This window comes from Salmo salar, chromosome 14 (assembly GCF_965601325.2).
Source record: "Salmo salar chromosome 14, fSalSal1, whole genome shotgun sequence".
Lineage (NCBI taxonomy): Eukaryota > Metazoa > Chordata > Actinopteri > Salmoniformes > Salmonidae > Salmo > Salmo salar.
The window spans coordinates 92372626-92387664 of NC_138304.1; the positions used below are offsets into that span (position 1 = coordinate 92372626).

General features: G+C 41.7%; 2 protein-coding genes across 6 annotated transcripts in view; one reads left to right on the forward strand and one right to left on the reverse strand.

Annotated features, from left to right (window-relative positions):
• LOC100380667 (cytoplasmic dynein 1 intermediate chain 1) overlaps nt 1-1516 on the forward strand; it is a 127549-nt gene extending 126033 nt beyond the window's left edge. For all 5 annotated transcript variants that reach the window (XM_082961272.1, XM_014142838.1, XM_014142843.1 and 2 more), the window contains one exon: nt 491-1516. In XM_082961272.1, coding sequence (XP_082817398.1) covers nt 491-601 — 111 coding nt within the window. In that variant the 3' untranslated portion in view covers nt 602-1516. The remainder of the gene's footprint in view (nt 1-490) is intronic.
• A 134-nt stretch (nt 1517-1650) lies between these two features.
• The window catches only part of LOC106570470 (electrogenic aspartate/glutamate antiporter SLC25A13, mitochondrial), a 129179-nt gene continuing 115790 nt past the window's right edge, over nt 1651-15039 (reverse strand). The window contains exon 18 of the mRNA XM_014142850.3: nt 1651-3816. Coding sequence (XP_013998325.1) covers nt 3633-3816 — 184 coding nt within the window. The 3' untranslated portion in view covers nt 1651-3632. The remainder of the gene's footprint in view (nt 3817-15039) is intronic.

Sequence of the window (15039 nt, forward strand, 5' to 3'; positions counted from 1 at the left end):
TAGTGACAGCCTGGAGGCAGCCACGGCAACCAACCAACCAAGTGGCCTTTCCCATTTGACTTTCACAGCAGTGCTTCTCAATGACAGGTTACTGGAGGTCACAGTCATACAAAACCTGTCAGGAATGAAACAACGTTCTAAGCGGTTAGCGCGTGTACATTTCACAGACCATTGACTAGATTAGCTTGAAACTTCAAGTAAAAGCTGCAATTGTATTTCTTCTAGGGTCCTCGATTCTTCAGGGACTTTTGGTAATGTGAAATGTAAATGTAGTGGACAGTAAACAAGGAGACCACAGATTTAGACCATGAACAGAATCATTCATATACGACTGTATTTACTCATGAGGCTGATAAACCAGCCAATCGGATCCTGACAAAGACTCAGTTATTGGTCAAAACATAATCTATTGTATAGAAAAATACCATTGGGGATATCTAGCAGTGTGAAGGTGGATATATTTAGTTTTTGTCTCTGTGGTTCCTCCTAGCTGGCAGTGCCCCACAGTGAGGACTGGGCACGTTTCGCCCGTACCCTGATGGAGATCAAGGCCAACCGGGCCGACGGCGAGGAGGAAGGGCCTGTGGAACTGACGCCATAGGATTGAACGAATCACTGCAGGATCCAATGGGATCACCGAGCATCGCCAGGCACACTGGGCAGGTCACTAGGCGATCCAGCCCATCAGAAGGCTTTGTTCTCACACCTTTATGACATGATTTCACACACCTGTCAAAGCAGCAGCATGTGTTTCTAGACCCCGCCCCCCGCCGTCTCTCTGTGACAGCTACGGGTCGTGTTCTCCTGTTCAGCCGTTGCTGACGCATGCCAGATCTTACAACACTTGGATAGGCATTTTACGTATCAGCTAACCACATCATATGTTATAGTAATCTGGTGCCCAACTGCACAGTCGATGAAGTGGCAAGCAACCATTGGTTGATGCATGCAACGTCTGAGCAGGGGAACACGACCACTATTCCAGCAGTGTTCAGGCTACAACGTGCTTTCTCTCTACTGTGTTAACATCACTGTTTTTCTGTTCATTTATGTTAATATATGTTAGTCGTATAAGCACCTCGGGCCTCTTTGTAATTTACTATATTAACCATTTATTGATTCACTTACTGTATGTGGTCAGTTGTCTTACAGTGAATCCCATATCCAATCAGCACTGTGAAACTAGCAGTGAGAACAGTTCGACAGGGCATATAGGTCTCTATGCTGTCATGTTACAGAAGTCTCATGTTCACAGTGCTTTCGTTGTGCTTTTCTCAGTATCCAACCCCCTGCATGCATGCAACACATTTATAGGTTCTTACAGCTTCATAGATATGTTCTAATATGTTGTGGATAACTGCTTTATGTCAATGTTATAGGGCTCTAATGTCAGGATTATTACACTGTCCATGGCTACAGGCCTAACAAACAAATTCTAGTTTAGCACTTTGTTTAGAGTGTGCCCGCTGTTTATCATGATATATCTGCCAATAAATCATGGCTGAAGAACTGTTAACTTGTTTACTTGTTGAACTACATAGTGTCACAAGTTGGACGTTTGTCTGTTATGATTCTCTCTTACCAGGCGTCAAGCTTTTCTCTGAATTATCGCACCACAACATACCACCTTGTAAAAGAACGCACACACACTTTGTTTACTAACGTTAGACGTTTCTCTTTCATTTTATTAGTACATATACACTGAGTGTACAAAACATTGACTGACCAGGTGAATCCAAGTGAAAGTTACTGTATGATCCCTTATTGATGTCACCTGTTAAATCCACTTCAATCAGTGTAGATGAAGGGGAGGAGACAAGTTAAAGAAGGATTTTTAAGCCTTGAGACAATTAAGACATGGATTGTGTATATGTGCCATTCAATGGGCAAGGCAACAGATTTAAGTGCCTTTGAACGGGGTATGGTAGTAGGTGCCAGGTGCACCAGTTTGTCTCAAGAAATGCAACACTGCTGGGTTTTTCACACTCAACAGTTTCCTGTGTGTATCCAGAATGGTCCACCACCCAAAGGACATCCAGTCAACTTGACACAACTGTGGGAAGTATTGGAGTCAACATGGGCCAGCATCCCTGTGGAACGCTTTCACCACCTTGTAGTCCATGTCCTGACGAATTGAGGCTGTTCTGAGGGCAAAAGGGGGTGCAACTCAATATTAGGAAGCTGTTCCTAATGTTTAGTACACTCAGTGTATATCAATATTGCTGCCATACATACAGTAAGGCACAATTATTACACACCATATAATACTCCTCTCCTGTACAAGTTTAAATACGGGCATCTTGCATGACAACGAGCAGCTAGTATAGTAGAGTGTAGTGTACTATAGAGTAATGTAGTGTAGCGTAGTATAGCTAGTCAGTGACATCATCTTTCTGCTCTCTCCCTCTGCTCTGCTGTGCCCTGACTCTTTAAATAGACATTCATTCAACACACAACACAGTTTGAGCTGACAGGCAACTCAACTTAGGATAACAAGCAGTACAGTACCGTAGTAATACCGTGTGCAAATGGTGGTAACACTGAACAGTATGTATTACATTCAAGTGTTTGGTCAATATTTTTCATGATCAAGATTATTCCTGTTTTTGCTTCACAGTATCCAAAAAGCAACTCGGCGAACCGTATCAATATGAAAATATGTCTCTCTGTTCGTTCTCATCTGTACAGTAGAATCATTGTTGGGATGTGCGTGCTTGTGTTACTTTCCCCATCGATAACATCACATTTAACATGGAAATAAAAACATGTCCATTTGACGGATAGAACCTGAACAGAATAAACTCTAATCAGACAAACTCTGGTGAAAGACAGTAAAATCACCATTATATGGTTAGGCCGGGATTCAAACAACAAGCACATTGCACTGACAACCGGACAGTGACATTCATGGTAAACGCTACGCATGTTGGTTCAAGCATAAATGACCTTAAAAAATCAAGTGCAATGCGCTTGTTGACGATGCATCTTTGAATGAGTCCCGGCTTTAGTGATGATGTAATGAGAGGAAGCCGTCCAGGTCTAATTCAAGTCCTGGCCAGACCCTCTACAACTCTGTTAAAAGACCAACCAGAACGATACAATGTCAGTACTGTAGCTAACACTTAGGGATATATCTAATCAGTATCAGGGAAATTCAGCGTTACAGCGTGATTTCAATTGAATGGCAACGCTCCCGCGTCAGCGAAGACTGCATTCACGGTAAATGCTGCAGATGTCAACTCAATAGGAAATGATTTTTACATTTCTAGCTTCAGCGACACAGATTGAATAGAGCCCTTGATCTCCACAATAAGACTGAGTCAAAAAGTCATCTTTACGGGTAGATGAGACTAAAACAGAAGCTAAACCAACCTGATGTGTTTTTAGAGCATGATGTATAAAGGTTGTTTCAAGAATTTCTTAATATTTTTTTTTTATGTCTCATATCAACTAAAACATAGATACATATTTTTCTTTAAAGCCTAAAGAGGCACATCATACTAGACAGAATGTGCCTCTCTTTCGGGTGGAATATTCCAAGTGCTCAACGGGGCGGGGGTGGGAGGGAGAGGGTGTAATGATTGCGCGTGTGCTCTATTCTGCCCCCTACGTGTGGGCAGAGGAAGTTCAATTCAAGGGGCGTCCTCCTTGGACGGGGGGATTACATGTGCGTTGTATCTTGGAAGGTGGAGTCCAAATTTGCTTTCGATGCCAGCGAACGTAGCCATGGCCAACCTGAAGCCTCCGATGTGGTCGGGACTGGGCGCCGGCATGCTCATCCCAGACTTGGGAGTCGGCTCCGAGCCAGATGGTTTTCTGTGGTGTGGAGAGAGAGGGAGGGGGGAGGAGAGAGGAGGGAGGAGAGAGAGGGTAAGGGAGGGAGCAGAGAAGTGGAGAGAGGGAGGGGGAAGTGGAGCAAGGAGGAGAGAGATATGGAGAAGAGAGAGGGAGTAGGAGGGAGGGGTGAGAGGAGAAAGGACGAGAGGGGGAGAGAGGGAGGAGGAGGGATTGGGGAGAGAGGGGGAGGAGGAAGGGAAAGACAGAGAGGGAAGGAGAAACAAGGGAGGAGAGAAAGAGAGAGACAGACAGAAAAGAGAGAAACCAAAAGTGGAGGGGAAAAGAGATCACGCGAGAGAGAGGGAAGAGTTAACATAGTTTTTATATTAAACATTGTCCACCACAAAAAAATAAACATCTTAATCGAATATTAAGACTGGGCGAGAGAGCTATTTATTTTTTATTTTTTAGAGTGCTATTTTTCCTCAGAGCACTGGAACCAGAAATGAATATCCCACAATGGTTTCATATACTACTTTCTGTGATATCTTTCCAATACAGACAAAAAGGAACACAAACCCACACCATCGAGCAATAGAGTATTCACTGAACGTTTTTCTGAACATTTCTGAGAATGGAGCGAAGTCTGTGAAGACTACACATTATGCATTCAGTATGCATGTTATTTCAGAAAAATTAGGACAGTTAGTTGGCTAACTCATTGGTCCTGATTTGTGAAAGAACCCAAAAGTATTTGATAAAATTCTGTCAATACAATTACATGTAGAGTATAATAATGAATGGAATGTATTTGGTGACACTATCCTAAAACTCTCCCCCTTGCCCTCCTGTCTCTGTCTCTTATTGGTCAATGGAACATTAGAGTGCATTTTAAAGAGTGACAAGTTTGTGCCGCCAGGGAACATGAGCTCATTTTTACCCCGAAAAGCTGGAAAAAGAAAGAGCACAAGTCAAAGTGATTCTCTCTGTCTTACATCACAGGTCTGTATCTCTGTAGTTTAGGACTGTCTTACATCACAGCTCTGTATCTCTGTAGTTTAGGACTGTCCTACATCACAGCTCTGTATCTCTGTAATTTAGGACTGTCTTACATCACAGCTCTGTATCTCTGTAGTTTAGGACTGTCTTACATCACAGGTCTGTATCTCTGTAGTTTAGGACTGTCTTACATCACAGGTCTGTATCTCTGTAGTTTAGGACTGTCTTACATCACAGCTCTGTATCTCTGTAGTTTAGGACTGTCCTACATCACAGCTCTGTATCTCTGTAATTTAGGACTGTCTTACATCACAGCTCTGTATCTCTGTAGTTTAGGACTGTCTTACATCACAGGTCTGTATCTCTGTAGTTTAGGACTGTCTTACATCACAGGTCTGTATCTCTGTAGTTTAGGACTGTCTTACATCACAGGTCTGTATCTCTGTAGTTTAGGACTGTCTTACATCACAGGTCTGTATATCTGTAGTTTAGGACTGTCTTACATCACAGGTCTGTATCTCTGTAGTTTAGGACTGTCTTACATCACAGGTCTGTATCTCTGTAGTTTAGGACTGTCTTACATCACAGGTCTGTATCTCTGTAGTTTAGGACTGTCTTACATCACAGGTCTGTATCTCTGTAGTTTAGGACTGTCTTACATCACAGGTCTGTATCTCTGTAGTTTAGGACTGTCTTACATCACAGCTCTGTATCTCTGTAGTTTAGGACTGTCTTACATCACAGGTCTGTATCTCTGTAGTTTAGGACTGTCTTACATCACAGGTCTGTATCTCTGTAGTTTAGGACTGTCTTACATCACAGGTCTGTATCTCTGTAGTTTAGGACTGTCTTACATCACAGGTCTGTATCTCTGTAGTTTAGGACTGTCTTACATCACAGGTCTGTATCTCTGTAGTTTAGGACTGTCTTACATCACAGGTCTGTATCTCTGTAGTTTAGGACTGTCTTACATCACAGGTCTGTATCTCTGTAGTTTAGGACTGTCTTACATCACAGCTCTGTATCTCTGTAGTTTAGGACTGTCTTACATCACAGGTCTGTATCTCTGTAGTTTAGGACTGTCCTACATCACAGCTCTGTATCTCTGTAGTTTAGGACTGTCTTAAATCACAGCTCTGTATCTCTGTAGTTTAGGACTGTCCTACATCACAGCTCTGTATCTCTGTAGTTTAGGACTGTCTTACATCACAGCTCTGTATCTCTGTAGTTTAGGACTGTCTTACATCACAGGTCTGTATCTCTGTAGTTTAGGACTGTCTTACATCACAGGTCTGTATCTCTGTAGTTTAGGACTGTCTTACATCACAGGTCTGTATCTCTGTAGTTTAGGACTGTCTTACATCACAGGTCTGTATCTCTGTAGTTTAGGACTGTCTTACATCACAGGTCTGTATCTCTGTAGTTTAGGACTGTCTTACATCACAGGTCTGTATCTCTGTAGTTTAGGACTGTCTTACATCACAGGTCTGTATCTCTGTAGTTTAGGACTGTCTTACATCACAGGTCTGTATCTCTGTAGTTTAGGACTGTCTTACATCACAGGTCTGTATCTCTGTAGTTTAGGACTGTCTTACATCACAGGTCTGTATCTCTGTAGTTTAGGACTGTCTTACATCACAGGTCTGTATCTCTGTAGTTTAGGACTGTCTTACATCACAGGTCTGTATCTCTGTAGTTTAGGACTGTCTTACATCACAGGTCTGTATCTCTGTAGTTTAGGACTGTCTTACATCACAGCTCTGTATCTCTGTAGTTTAGGACTGTCTTACATCACAGGTCTGTATCTCTGTAGTTTAGGACTGTCTTACATCACAGGTCTGTATCTCTGTAGTTTAGGACTGTCTTACATCACAGGTCTGTATCTCTGTAGTTTAGGACTGTCTTACATCACAGGTCTGTATCTCTGTAGTTTAGGACTGTCTTACATCACAGGTCTGTATCTCTGTAGTTTAGGACTGTCTTACATCACAGCTCTGTATCTCTGTAGTTTAGGACTGTCTTACATCACAGGTCTGTATCTCTGTAGTTTAGGACTGTCTTACATCACAGGTCTGTATCTCTGTAGTTTAGGACTGTCTTACATCACAGGTCTGTATATCTGTAGTTTAGAACTGTCTTACATCACAGGTCTGTATCTCTGTAGTTTAGGACTGTCTTACATCACAGGTCTGTATCTCTGTAGTTTAGGACTGTCTTACATCACAGGTCTGTATCTCTGTAGTTTAGGACTGTCTTACATCACAGGTCTGTATCTCTGTAGTTTAGGACTGTCTTACATCACAGCTCTGTATCTCTGTAGTTTAGGACTGTCTTACATCACAGGTCTGTATCTCTGTAGTTTAGGACTGTCCTACATCACAGCTCTGTATCTCTGTAGTTTAGGACTGTCTTACATCACAGCTCTGTATCTCTGTAGTTTAGGACTGTCTTACATCACAGGTCTGTATCTCTGTAGTTTAGGACTGTCTTACATCACAGGTCTGTATCTCTGTAGTTTAGGACTGTCTTACATCACAGGTCTGTATCTCTGTAGTTTAGGACTGTCTTACATCACAGGTCTGTATCTCTGTAGTTTAGGACTGTCTTACATCACAGGTCTGTATCTCTGTAGTTTAGGACTGTCTTACATCACAGGTCTGTATCTCTGTAGTTTAGGACTGTCTTACATCACAGGTCTGTATCTCTGTAGTTTAGGACTGTCTTACATCACAGGTCTGTATCTCTGTAGTTTAGGACTGTCTTACATCACAGGTCTGTATCTCTGTAGTTTAGGACTGTCTTACATCACAGGTCTGTATCTCTGTAGTTTAGGACTGTCTTACATCACAGGTCTGTATCTCTGTAGTTTAGGACTGTCTTACATCACAGGTCTGTATCTCTGTAGTTTAGGACTGTCTTACATCACAGGTCTGTATCTCTGTAGTTTAGGACTGTCTTACATCACAGGTCTGTATCTCTGTAGTTTAGGACTGTCTTACATCACAGGTCTGTATCTCTGTAGTTTAGGACTGTCTTACATCACAGGTCTGTATCTCTGTAGTTTAGGACTGTCTTACATCACAGGTCTGTATCTCTGTAGTTTAGGACTGTCTTACATCACAGGTCTGTATCTCTGTAGTTTAGGACTGTCTTACATCACAGGTCTGTATCTCTGTAGTTTAGGACTGTCTTACATCACAGGTCTGTATCTCTGTAGTTTAGGACTGTCTTACATCACAGGTCTGTATCTCTGTAGTTTAGGACTGTCTTACATCACAGCTCTGTATCTCTGTAGTTTAGGACTGTCTTACATCACAGCTCTGTATCTCTGTAGTTTAGGACTGTCTTACATCACAGCTCTGTATCTCTGTAGTTTAGGACTGTCTTACATCACAGCTCTGTATCTCTGTAGTTTAGGACTGTCTTACATCACAGCTCTGTATCTCTGTAGTTTAGGACTGTCTTACATCACAGGTCTGTATCTCTGTAGTTTAGGACTGTCTTACATCACAGGTCTGTATCTCTGTAGTTTAGGACTGTCCTACATCACAGGTCTGTATCTCTGTAGTTTAGGACTGTCTTACATCACAGCTCTGTATCTCTGTAGTTTAGGACTGTCTTACATCACAGCTCTGTATCTCTGTAGTTTAGGACTGTCCTACATCACAGCTCTGTATCTCTGTAGTTTAGGACTGTCTTACATCACAGGTCTGTATCTCTGTAGTTTAGGACTGTCTTACATCACAGCTCTGTATCTCTGTAGTTTAGGACTGTCTTACATCACAGGTCTGTATCTCTATAGTTTAGGACTGTCTTACATCACAGGTCTGTATCTCTGTAGTTTAGGACTGTCTTACATCACAGGTCTGTATCTCTGTAGTTTAGGACTGTCTTACATCACAGGTCTGTATCTCTGTAGTTTAGGACTGTCTTACATCACAGGTCTGTATCTCTGTAGTTTAGGACTGTCTTACATCACAGCTCTGTATCTCTGTAGTTTAGGACTGTCTTACATCACAGGTCTGTATCTCTGTAGTTTAGGACTGTCTTACATCACAGGTCTGTATCTCTGTAGTTTAGGACTGTCTTACATCACAGGTCTGTATCTCTGTAGTTTAGGACTGTCTTACATCACAGGTCTGTATCTCTGTAGTTTAGGACTGTCTTACATCACAGGTCTGTATCTCTGTAGTTTAGGACTGTCTTACATCATAGTTCTGTAGTTTAGGACTGTCCTACATCACAGCTCTGTAGTTTAGGACTGTCCTACATCACAGCTCTGTATCTCTGTAGTTTAGGACTGTCTTACATCACAGCTCTGTATCTCTGTAGTTTAGGACTGTCTTACATCACAGCTCTGTATCTCTGTAGTTTAGGACTGTCCTACATCACAGCTCTGTATCTCTGTAGTTTAGGACTGTCTTACATCACAGCTCTGTATCTCTGTAGTTTAGGACTGTCCTACATCACAGCTCTGTATCTCTGTAGTTTAGGACTGTCTTACATCACAGCTCTGTATCTCTGTAGTTTAGGACTGTCTTACATCACAGGTCTGTATCTCTGTAGTTTAGGACTGTCTTACATCACAGGTCTGTATCTCTGTAGTTTAGGACTGTCTTACATCACAGGTCTGTATCTCTGTAGTTTAGGACTGTCTTACATCACAGGTCTGTATCTCTGTAGTTTAGGACTGTCTTACATCACAGGTCTGTATCTCTGTAGTTTAGGACTGTCCTACATCACAGGTCTGTATCTCTGTAGTTTAGGACTGTCTTACATCACAGGTCTGTATCTCTGTAGTTTAGGACTGTCTTACATCACAGCTCTGTATCTCTGTAGTTTAGGACTGTCTTACATCACAGGTCTGTATCTCTGTAGTTTAGGACTGTCTTACATCACAGGTCTGTATCTCTGTAGTTTAGGACTGTCTTACATCACAGGTCTGTATCTCTGTAGTTTAGGACTGTCTTACATCACAGCTCTGTATCTCTGTAGTTTAGGACTGTCTTACATCACAGGTCTGTATCTCTGTAGTTTAGAACTGTCTTACATCACAGGTCTGTATCTCTGTAGTTTAGGACTGTCTTACATCACAGCTCTGTATCTCTGTAGTTTAGGACTGTCTTACATCACAGGTCTGTATCTCTGTAGTTTAGGACTGTCTTACATCACAGGTCTGTATCTCTGTAGTTTAGGACTGTCTTACATCACAGGTCTGTATCTCTGTAGTTTAGGACTGTCTTACATCACAGGTCTGTATCTCTGTAGTTTAGGACTGTCTTACATCACAGGTCTGTATCTCTGTAGTTTAGGACTGTCTTACATCACAGGTCTGTATCTCTGTAGTTTAGGACTGTCTTACATCACAGGTCTGTATCTCTGTAGTTTAGGACTGTCTTACATCACAGCTCTGTATCTCTGTAGTTTAGGACTGTCTTACATCACAGGTCTGTATCTCTGTAGTTTAGGACTGTCTTACATCACAGGTCTGTATCTCTGTAGTTTAGGACTGTCTTACATCACAGGTCTGTATCTCTGTAGTTTAGGACTGTCTTACATCACAGGTCTGTATCTCTGTAGTTTAGGACTGTCTTACATCACAGGTCTGTATCTCTGTAGTTTAGGACTGTCTTACATCACAGCTCTGTATCTCTGTAGTTTAGGACTGTCTTACATCACAGGTCTGTATCTCTGTAGTTTAGGACTGTCTTACATCACAGGTCTGTATCTCTGTAGTTTAGGACTGTCTTACATCACAGGTCTGTATCTCTGTAGTTTAGGACTGTCTTACATCACAGGTCTGTATCTCTGTAGTTTAGGACTGTCTTACATCACAGCTCTGTATCTCTGTAGTTTAGGACTGTCTTACATCACAGTCTGTATCTCTGTAGTTTAGGACTGTCTTACATCACAGCTCTGTATCTCTGTAGTTTAGGACTGTCTTACATCACAGCTCTGTATCTCTGTAGTTTAGGACTGTCTTACATCACAGGTCTGTATCTCTGTAGTTTAGGACTGTCTTACATCACAGGTCTGTATCTCTGTAGTTTAGGACTGTCTTACATCACAGGTCTGTATCTCTGTAGTTTAGGACTGTCTTACATCACAGGTCTGTATCTCTGTAGTTTAGGACTGTCTTACATCACAGGTCTGTATCTCTGTAGTTTAGGACTGTCTTACATCACAGGTCTGTATCTCTGTAGTTTAGGACTGTCTTACATCACAGGTCTGTATCTCTGTAGTTTAGGACTGTCTTACATCACAGGTCTGTATCTCTGTAGTTTAGGACTGTCTTACATCACAGGTCTGTATCTCTGTAGTTTAGGACTGTCTTACATCACAGGTCTGTATCTCTGTAGTTTAGGACTGTCTTACATCACAGGTCTGTATCTCTGTAGTTTAGGACTGTCTTACATCACAGGTCTGTATCTCTGTAGTTTAGGACTGTCTTACATCACAGGTCTGTATCTCTGTAGTTTAGGACTGTCTTACATCACAGGTCTGTATCTCTGTAGTTTAGGACTGTCTTACATCACAGGTCTGTATCTCTGTAGTTTAGGACTGTCTTACATCACAGGTCTGTATCTCTGTAGTTTAGGACTGTCTTACATCACAGGTCTGTATCTCTGTAGTTTAGGACTGTCTTACATCACAGGTCTGTATCTCTGTAGTTTAGGACTGTCTTACATCACAGGTCTGTATCTCTGTAGTTTAGGACTGTCTTACATCACAGGTCTGTATCTCTGTAGTTTAGGACTGTCTTACATCACAGGTCTGTATCTCTGTAGTTTAGGACTGTCTTACATCACAGGTCTGTATCTCTGTAGTTTAGGACTGTCTTACATCACAGGTCTGTATCTCTGTAGTTTAGGACTGTCTTACATCACAGGTCTGTATCTCTGTAGTTTAGGACTGTCTTACATCACAGCTCTGTATCTCTGTAGTTTAGGACTGTCTTACATCACAGGTCTGTATCTCTGTAGTTTAGGACTGTCTTACATCACAGGTCTGTATCTCTGTAGTTTAGGACTGTCTTACATCACAGGTCTGTATCTCTGTAGTTTAGGACTGTCTTACATCACAGGTCTGTATCTCTGTAGTTTAGGACTGTCTTACATCACAGGTCTGTATCTCTGTAGTTTAGGACTGTCTTACATCACAGGTCTGTATCTCTGTAGTTTAGGACTGTCTTACATCACAGGTCTGTATCTCTGTAGTTTAGGACTGTCTTACATCACAGGTCTGTATCTCTGTAGTTTAGGACTGTCTTACATCACAGGTCTGTATCTCTGTAGTTTAGGACTGTCTTACATCACAGGTCTGTATCTCTGTAGTTTAGGACTGTCTTACATCACAGGTCTGTATCTCTGTAGTTTAGGACTGTCTTACATCACAGGTCTGTATCTCTGTAGTTTAGGACTGTCTTACATCACAGGTCTGTATCTCTGTAGTTTAGGACTGTCTTACATCACAGGTCTGTATCTCTGTAGTTTAGGACTGTCTTACATCACAGGTCTGTATCTCTGTAGTTTAGGACTGTCTTACATCACAGGTCTGTATCTCTGTAGTTTAGGACTGTCTTACATCACAGGTCTGTATCTCTGTAGTTTAGGACTGTCTTACATCACAGGTCTGTATCTCTGTAGTTTAGGACTGTCTTACATCACAGGTCTGTATCTCTGTAGTTTAGGACTGTCTTACATCACAGGTCTGTATCTCTGTAGTTTAGGACTGTCTTACATCACAGGTCTGTATCTCTGTAGTTTAGGACTGTCTTACATCACAGGTCTGTATCTCTGTAGTTTAGGACTGTCTTACATCACAGGTCTGTATCTCTGTAGTTTAGGACTGTCTTACATCACAGGTCTGTATCTCTGTAGTTTAGGACTGTCTTACATCACAGGTCTGTATCTCTGTAGTTTAGGACTGTCTTACATCACAGGTCTGTATCTCTGTAGTTTAGGACTGTCTTACATCACAGGTCTGTATCTCTGTAGTTTAGGACTGTCTTACATCACAGGTCTGTATCTCTGTAGTTTAGGACTGTCTTACATCACAGGTCTGTATCTCTGTAGTTTAGGACTGTCTTACATCACAGGTCTGTATCTCTGTAGTTTAGGACTGTCTTACATCACAGGTCTGTATCTCTGTAGTTTAGGACTGTCTTACATCACAGGTCTGTATCTCTGTAGTTTAGGACTGTCTTACATCACAGGTCTGTATCTCTGTAGTTTAGGACTGTCTTACATCACAGGTCTGTATCTCTGTAGTTTAGGACTGTCTTACATCACAGGTCTGTATCTCTGTAGTTTAGGACTGTCTTACATCACAGGTCTGTATCTCTGTAGTTTAGGACTGTCTTACATCACAGGTCTGTATCTCTGTAGTTTAGGACTGTCTTACATCACAGGTCTGTATCTCTGTAGTTTAGGACTGTCTTACATCACAGCTCTGTATCTCTGTAGTTTAGGACTGTCTTACATCACAGGTCTGTATCTCTGTAGTTTAGGACTGTCTTACATCACAGCTCTGTATCTCTGTAGTTTAGGACTGTCTTACATCACAGGTCTGTATCTCTGTAGTTTAGGACTGTCTTACATCACAGGTCTGTATCTCTGTAGTTTAGGACTGTCTTACATCACAGCTCTGTATCTCTGTAGTTTAGGACTGTCTTACATCACAGCTCTGTATCTCTGTAGTTTAGGACTGTCTTACATCACAGCTCTGTATCTCTGTAGTTTAGGACTGTCCTACATCACAGCTCTGTATCTCTGTAGTTTAGGACTGTCTTACATCACAGGTCTGTATCTCTGTAGTTTAGGACTGTCTTACATCACAGCTCTGTATCTCTGTAGTTTAGGACTGTCTTACATCACAGGTCTGTATCTCTGTAGTTTAGGACTGTCTTACATCACAGGTCTGTATCTCTGTAGTTTAGGACTGTCTTACATCACAGGTCTGTATCTCTGTAGTTTAGGACTGTCTTACATCACAGGTCTGTATCTCTGTAGTTTAGGACTGTCTTACATCACAGGTCTGTATCTCTGTAGTTTAGGACTGTCTTACATCACAGCTCTGTATCTCTGTAGTTTAGGACTGTCTTACATCACAGGTCTGTATCTCTGTAGTTTAGGACTGTCTTACATCACAGGTCTGTATCTCTGTAGTTTAGGACTGTCTTACATCACAGGTCTGTATCTCTGTAGTTTAGGACTGTCTTACATCACAGGTCTGTATCTCTGTAGTTTAGGACTGTCTTACATCACAGGTCTGTATCTCTGTAGTTTAGGACTGTCTTACATCATAGTTCTGTAGTTTAGGACTGTCCTACATCACAGCTCTGTAGTTTAGGACTGTCCTACATCACAGCTCTGTATCTCTGTAGTTTAGGACTGTCTTACATCACAGCTCTGTATCTCTGTAGTTTAGGACTGTCTTACATCACAGCTCTGTATCTCTGTAGTTTAGGACTGTCTTACATCACAGCTCTGTATCTCTGTAGTTTAGGACTGTCTTACATCACAGCTCTGTATCTCTGTAGTTTAGGACTGTCTTACATCACAGCTCTGTATCTCTGTAGTTTAGGACTGTCTTACATCACAGCTCTGTATCTCTGTAGTTTAGGACTGTCTTACATCACAGGTCTGTATCTCTGTAGTTTAGGACTGTCTTACATCACAGGTCTGTATCTCTGTAGTTTAGGACTGTCTTACATCACAGGTCTGTATCTCTGTAGTTTAGGACTGTCTTACATCACAGGTCTGTATCTCTGTAGTTTAGGACTGTCTTACATCACAGGTCTGTATCTCTGTAGTTTAGGACTGTCTTACATCACAGGTCTGTATCTCTGTAGTTTAGGACTGTCTTACATCACAGGTCTGTATCTCTGTAGTTTAGGACTGTCTTACATCACAGCTCTGTATCTCTGTAGTTTAGGACTGTCTTACATCACAGGTCTGTATCTCTGTAGTTTAGGACTGTCTTACATCACAGGTCTGTATCTCTGTAGTTTAGGACTGTCTTACATCACAGGTCTGTATCTCTGTAGTTTAGGACTGTCTTACATCACAGCTCTGTATCTCTGTAGTTTAGGACTGTCTTACATCACAGGTCTGTATCTCTGTAGTTTAGGACTGTCTTACATCACAGGTCTGTATCTCTGTAGTTTAGGACTGTCTTACATCACAGCTCTGTATCTCTGTAGTTTAGGACTGTCTTACATCACAGGTCTGTATCTCTGTAGTTTAGGACTGTCTTACATCA